Below are 6,841 nucleotides of genomic sequence, written 5' to 3' on the forward strand. Positions count from 1 at the left end.
ACTGTTATTTTTCTGGGGCTAATAAAAATGTGAGAAATGTCTGCATACTTTACCATCTGCTAGGAGGTGGCACTTGGGGGAGACCTCTGGTAATTAAAAGGATGCAAAGGGGAGAAGGCTTGAGGATGCCAGGAGATGAGGACGCATACAGCATGCAGTACTGGAAGGCATCACTGTCTTTCCCTAGTCAGATTTTCCTAGTGATACCCACCCCCGTGCCAGGGATGCATTTCAGAAACTGTTACCTGCAAGCTTTCTAGGGGAACCTTGTGAGCCAGGTCAGATGCTGTCAGTGGAATCAGGATGAAGAGAACTAAAATGTTATCTTTTACTTTAACAGCTTGAGTGTTGAAATAAACAGTGCTAGCAAGGGGTATAGGGTGTGAATTAAATCTGACTGAAGAGCCAAGGCAAGCTGTATTTAAGAAGGCTATTACTGCTTCCCAAGAGCTACCCCCAGGAGATAGCCCCACGCACAGGTTTCTCTCTCCCACCCCCATTCTGAACTCTAACATTGTCTTTCTGGGTGACTTTCCACCCCCTCCCCTTGGGTATTTTACCTACAGTCTATACCTTCACCACTTGCTCCTTTTGTCCCTCATCTAGGTCTGAGGTATCACTCCCCAGACACCACTAAAGCATACCATGACCCCAGCTTTTCATTCCACCTGGTCCTTCCCACCACCTCCCTTGACTCTACCCTCACCCATTTCCTGCTTCATACTCCTGACCTTTTCCCAGCCTTCCTTGTACTGCACTTCCTTCTTCGCTGCCCCCCCCATCATGTAGTTGGGAGTTATACTTATGGACTTTCATAGTACACCCCAGCCAACTCCATTTTCTTATACCACTCACCATAGCACGATGTAATTGCTGGGTTACTTCCATGGCTGTCCTCTTTTAGGGGGAATTCTGAAGTCCAGGTGGGACTTCTTTACCCATATACCCTTAGCACATCACCTTGGTCTCAGGAACCTGATAAATGTTTATAGAATAAATGAGGACATAAGCATGGCATCTAATTCATTATACTTTTATTTTTTTTACTACACTCTGCAACAGCAAACTAAATGCAGGTAAGTGGCAGTCTTTTGTTTTTGTTAGTTAGTTTGTTTGTTAACACAACAATAGACTCAAAAGGAGGGCAACCACGAATGAGGGGCTTTGTCTTTGGGGTGTGTTTGTGTACAAGTGTGTGTATTGTTACTGTTATTTAGCTTGTTTTACTGGTTATTTCAAATACATAAATATTACCAATACATTTTACACAGTTATCTGAACATTTGTACTGAAACAAGACAGGAAGAGAAAATGAGCAATTCTTTTATCAACACTGATCATGAAGACAATTAGAATATATTAGAAGGAAAGAAATACTGTTAGAATTGGAACACATTAAGCACAAGGTGTACTCTTTACCCCAACCCTCCCAACTTCTGATCTAGGACAGTATTGCCCCTTTCCCAAAGGCCCCTTTAACTGATGCCACTTAACTAAAATGAAACATCAGACTTCACACAGGGCCAAAGAAGAACATGGCAGTTGCCTCGGATCTGGCCCTGGCTTCTTCATCTTCCACAGCCTCTCTGTATTGCTCTGGCCAGTCCTGTGGCCGCTTTCTGTAGAGCCTAGCCATGTATTCCAAGGCTTTCATTTTGGTGATTTCAAGGTGAGCCCGAGGGCCCCAAAGCAGCTCATATTCAACTGGATTAGAGTAGGAGAGTGGCCTGCATTCCAGATAACGTTGCCTCATGAGCTTACAGGTGATGGCATGCTTTCTCCCTACATCCACACTAAATCTCCGGAGTAAGTTCCAGATGTTGGCCTCCTTGACACGGTTGCCCATCAGGAAGATCAAACCCAGGATCGGCATCACATATTCTTGGGTGGGTCTGCCCAGGCTCTCTAACATTACTTGCTCTTCTTCTGATTCTGGTTGCTGGACCAGTAGGTAGATGTGCTCACTGGTATCGACCTCAATCAGAGAGAACCCATAAAACAGATCAAGGATTAGAGTGGCCCGGCTGAGGATATTTGGGAACACATCCTCAAATTCTTTACCAGTATGAGCCAATAGCTCATCCTGATGTATAGGCAGCAACTCCTCAGTGACATTAATGGCCAACTGGACCAAATCATTTGCTTTATCATTCATAGCGTCCTCTGACCAGAACTCTAAGCCAGCAGCCTGGCTTCTCTCTTTGGCTTTATCAGCTTCTAGGGCCTTGTTATATTCTTCTGGCCAGCTCCAGGGCTCTTCATCATGGGCCTCTGCTACAAACTTCAAGGCTTCCATCTTTGTGATTTCCCTGTGGGCTCTAGAGCCCCACAGGAACTCAAATTCAAGGGGATTAGTGCCATACACTGGCCAGTACTCCAAAAACCGCATACGGACAAAGTCAGTAGTGAGGAGACTTCTTGTGTTCCCAAAGAGGTTGTTGATCCTCTGAGGCTCATCTATCACATCAACCTTTAACAGCAGGTCCCAAATGGAGGCCTCTCTGGCCCGGTTGCCATTCAAGAGGATGTGCCCTAGGACCAAGGCCAGGAGACCTGCTTTGGACATGTCCAGGGTCTCTGCTAGCCGTTCAGTGGACTGGGGACCTGGTTTGCTGATTAGGTTGTAAGTGTCAGTCTGAGGATCAAGAACTCTCAGATTCAACCCAAAGACCCGATCCAGGTGCGCTGAGGCTCGTCTGAGTATCTCAGGGAATTGATCTGAGTATTCTCGGAGAAACTCCAGCATGTCTGACTGCCGGATGGATCCCTCACTTTGGCTTTTCATGCGCATGAAATTCACCAAAGCAACCGACCTCTCTTCTAGAGGGTCATGGACCCTGAGCGCCCCCAAACGTCGGGACTGCTCGTCGATGAGAACCTCGATGTCATTCGGGTCCTGTGCTGCCTGGGAAGCGCTGGCCCCCTGTGGGTCGATTGGAATCTGAGGGCCCTGGGGAGCCTCGGGAACTAGCATGGAGGTGGAGGGCCCGGAGGCATTAGTAGCCTGCATTTCACCCCGGCCGTCGCTGTAATCTGCAGTGGTCTCTGCGCTGCCGTGGCGCGCATTCTGGCTTACCAGAGACATGATTCCAGGAGACAGGAACGCGAACGCGGAGGTCAGCGATCCGCTGGAGAGAGGATCAGAGCTGTGTTGAAGCCTCGGCACAGAGCCGAAGCCTGATACCCGGGAGCTGTGTGGATCAAAAGTGAGAGCTCGTAAGAAAGACGATCTTTTTACACAGGCAGTAGCCAGCAATGAGCTAAAGCCCAAGAGCAGTTAGCTTTGCCGCAGCCTACGCAGGCGCAGTCAGCCTCTGCGACTTGGTGACCACGCCCCGCTCAGGCTTCCACTCCCGCCTCCTCCCACTTCTGATGGGCAGGTCAGTTTGGTCCATGCTTGCTGTGGGGTTCGAACTTCTCTTAGGGAAGAGAATTCTCAAAAAGAAACAACGGAGATGAAGCAGAAGCATTAAGGGGATGGGGCTGTTTAGTGATGTTGCATTTAAAGGTTTTCTAGTTTTTCTGTGTGGTATTAAGAACATTGGTAAGGCTTAATAGAGGATGGGGGGTATTCATGATAATTGTAGGGTCATTTAGGCCTCCACCAACTCAACAGATTATTTCTTGAGCATATGCCCATGCCAGACACAGTGCTGGGCATTAGTGATTGCATTGAGGACAAATTGAATATTCCCTTCCAAATGCAGCTTGCAGTAGAGTTGGTTCAATTAGTGGTGATGAGGGCCAACCCTTTGTGGCACACTTACTGGGTGTCAGGCATCGTTTTTGATGTTTTATTTTTCTCATATTAAAATAACTGAATCTTAGCTAGTCTGAATAATTTTCATGTTAAATTCGAGAAAAGTGGCTCAGGGAGGTGAGTTTGCCAGTACAGCTATAAGTGAGTGAGATCATGCTTTGAATCCTTTTATCAGAGTCCAGAACATAGGCACTTTCTTTCACACCAACTGACTTTCAGTGACTTCTTAGCACTATTTCATGAAAATGGCTCAGATAAAATTCATGGAAATCAGCATGAGTCAATTTACATATAGTACAAACACAGGAGTACTGAATGGCAGTTTTGTCTGAAGTGTCTTGAACTGGAGGTAGTTCCTAAAGAGTCAAAGAGGAGCTGAGCTCCAAGTGATGAAATAGATGGGAAGAGTCCATGGTTTACAAGGGCACTGTAGCTTTAGGAAAAATCAACAGGAAAGGGCCAAAAGTATAAGAGTAAAATATAAACTTGCATAACTGCCAGTTATCCAGGTTGGCTAGAGCCGGAACATGCTAGGATGGGTGGGAGACAAGGACAGAGTTGCCTAAACAGGAAGAACTGAATTTCCTCCTATATGCCAGAACTATTTGTGTCTTCACAGCAGAGTAGGTGCTCCTGTTCATTCAGGGGTTTGTGCATTTGTATTTGAGGGTGCATAGTGTAAACACTGCCAGGAAGAAGGGTCAGTTGCTCTGTTTTCTGGCAGTGCTGCCACAGTAGTTGGACTAAAGCTTAGCTGTAATCCAAGAATGCATCAGAGCATCATAAAGGAAGAAAAAAAATATGTCTGATTGCCGTCTGCAGCCACAACTGAAATCCTTGCAAGTTCTTGGTGGTAATGATTATTGTTTTACATCCAGTGATCCAGTGCCCTGAAACTCCTTCAGAGGCCACTCATTCTGACACTGACCCATGTCATTTTCTACATCCTTGTTTTTAAATGTGCATGCCATTAGGAAAGTAGGAGGTTCAGGACCAAGTATCTGGCCAAACTAGGCAAAAGAGAACTGTGTTTACTACACAAATGGATGTGCATGTTCTACAAGACAGAATGTGTACTGCTTTACATTGATCTGTTGTTCATGCTTTAGGAGGTTCTTGGAGAAAGCAGTGTCTTCTTCTCAGCTCCTGAAAAGATATGAGTGAGGTCAGATTGGAGGGTTCTTCTGCTCTGGTCTCTTCTGTTCTTCAGAAGGGTAACATGTTCTTTGTTTTAGATTGGTATTTCTTAAAGTAAAACTAAGTTTAGTTTGTTTTTTTAAAACCTCTTTACTTATAAATGAAACCCTGCTCACAGTTTGAGTAAGACTTAATTATTCTCATCTAAAGAAAAATATCAAATGGAAAAGCAGCACATTAACTCTGAAATGACATCTCAGTCTCATTCCATGGTATTCAATTCCTTAACAAAGTCATGCCTACCTGGTTCTCTATCTTCCTCATTATTCTCAGCATGTTCTTCTATGAAGTCACCTCCTGGACACACTGAGCTGCATTTTCTTTTCATTCAGCTATTTTTGTGTTTTCCAGGCCAACAAAGATTTCTACTTATTGCTAAATGAACAACAATGAGGCTATGTCTATGATGTACATATATCAATGTAAATGCAAAAAGACAGACTCACACTCCTTGTCTGAAACTTCTTGAGACTGTGTTGGCTTTTTTAAAATACATTTTTAAGGATGAATAATTTTCATACTGTTTTATCTTCCATATGATGTTAATAAAGTCTTTCACTTGACTACCAGAATATGCACATAATAAAAGTCCATAACCCACAATTGTAGCACTTGATAAGTGATTACACATTTAATACATCATGTAATCATGGTACCACTTAAGATCATTTCAGGCATCTTGAAAGTTCTGGTGGCACTTTATTTCAATCCTTTCCTTTTCACTTGTCCTCAGAGAAAAATTGCCTTACTGACTTCTGGAATTTTAGATCAGTTGGTTGCGCACGTGTGTGTGTGTGTGTGTGTGTGTGTGTGTGTGTGTGTGTGTGTGTGTGTGGTGTACTTTAAATACTAATAATAGAATCATACAGAATGCATTTAGTAGTATCTTCTCCCAAGCATCACTCCCACTCTATTGCCTTTTTATTCATGGTGTTTACAATAGTAGTCTGTTCATTTTCATTATTATGGAGTTTATAATTGTGTGAATATGGACTTCTATTATAGAAGGCAGATAAGTATCTATTATATGATTATGAATTCAGAATGTGCATAACACTTTTTACAAAGGACTATTAGTCAAAGGTATAATCTAATTAATTATGCAAAACTACTCGCATATATAAAATCTCATTCCTAGATTTTGCTGTATGTATAGAACACTGTGGTAGTTAAATCTGGTTTGTAAAATGATAATGACTGATTATATTTGAAGCATTTTAATATAAATTTTTATTTAAATTAGAAACAATCTTAGTTTGCATATCAATCCCTGTTCCCTCTCTCTCCCATCCTCCTATACCCCCCCACCCACTCATCCCCCCCATCCATTCCCTAGGAAGAGTGTGAGGCCTTCTATGAGGGATCATCAAAGTCTGTCACATCATTTGGGGTAGGACTGAGACCCTCTGCCCTGTATCTAGGCTGAAAGAGCATCCCTCCATGGAGAATGGGTCCCCAAAGTCCATTCATGCACTAGGGATAAATACTAGTTCCACTACCAGAGACCCCATAGACTGCCTAGGCCTCCTAACTGACACCCATGTTCAGGGGGCCTGGTTCTGTCTTATGCTGGTTCCCCAGCTGTCAGTCTGGGGTCTGTGAGCTCCCACTTGGTCAGTTCAGCTGTTTCTGAGGGTTTTTCCAGCATGGCCTTGACCCCTTTGCTCATCACTCCTTTCTTTCTATAGCTGTATTTCAGGAGCTTGGCTTAGTACTTAGCTGTGGGTCTTTGCTTCTGTTGAAGCATTTCTTTTATGAGAAAGGGCATCTCTGTGCAGCCTTGGCTGTACTGGAACTTGCTCTGTAGACCAGGTGGCCTCAAACTCACAGAGATTTGCCTGCCTCTGCCACCAAAGTGCTGAGATTAAAGGTGTATGCCACCAC

General features: G+C 44.0%; 1 protein-coding gene across 1 annotated transcript; it reads right to left on the reverse strand.

Moving 5' to 3' along the window:
* Positions 1–1,079: 1,079 nt before the first annotated feature.
* On the reverse strand, positions 1,080–3,313 carry Magee2 (MAGE family member E2). Its single transcript, XM_051179192.1, has one exon. It carries the CDS (start codon positions 3,083–3,085, stop codon positions 1,514–1,516), a length of 1,572 nt encoding a protein of 523 aa, XP_051035149.1. The 5' UTR covers positions 3,086–3,313; the 3' UTR covers positions 1,080–1,513.
* Between the last annotated feature and the right edge of the window lie 3,528 nt (positions 3,314–6,841).

The sequence above is a fragment of the Phodopus roborovskii genome, unplaced genomic scaffold, assembly GCF_943737965.1.
Source record: "Phodopus roborovskii unplaced genomic scaffold, PHOROB, whole genome shotgun sequence".
In the NCBI taxonomy this organism is placed as follows: Eukaryota; Metazoa; Chordata; class Mammalia; order Rodentia; family Cricetidae; genus Phodopus; species Phodopus roborovskii.

Bases quoted from the DNA above. Each gene is read 5' to 3' on its own strand.
- Magee2 (XM_051179192.1), bottom strand. From the start codon at position 3,085: ATGTCTCTGGTAAGCCAGAATGCGCGCCACGGCAGCGCAGAGACCACT.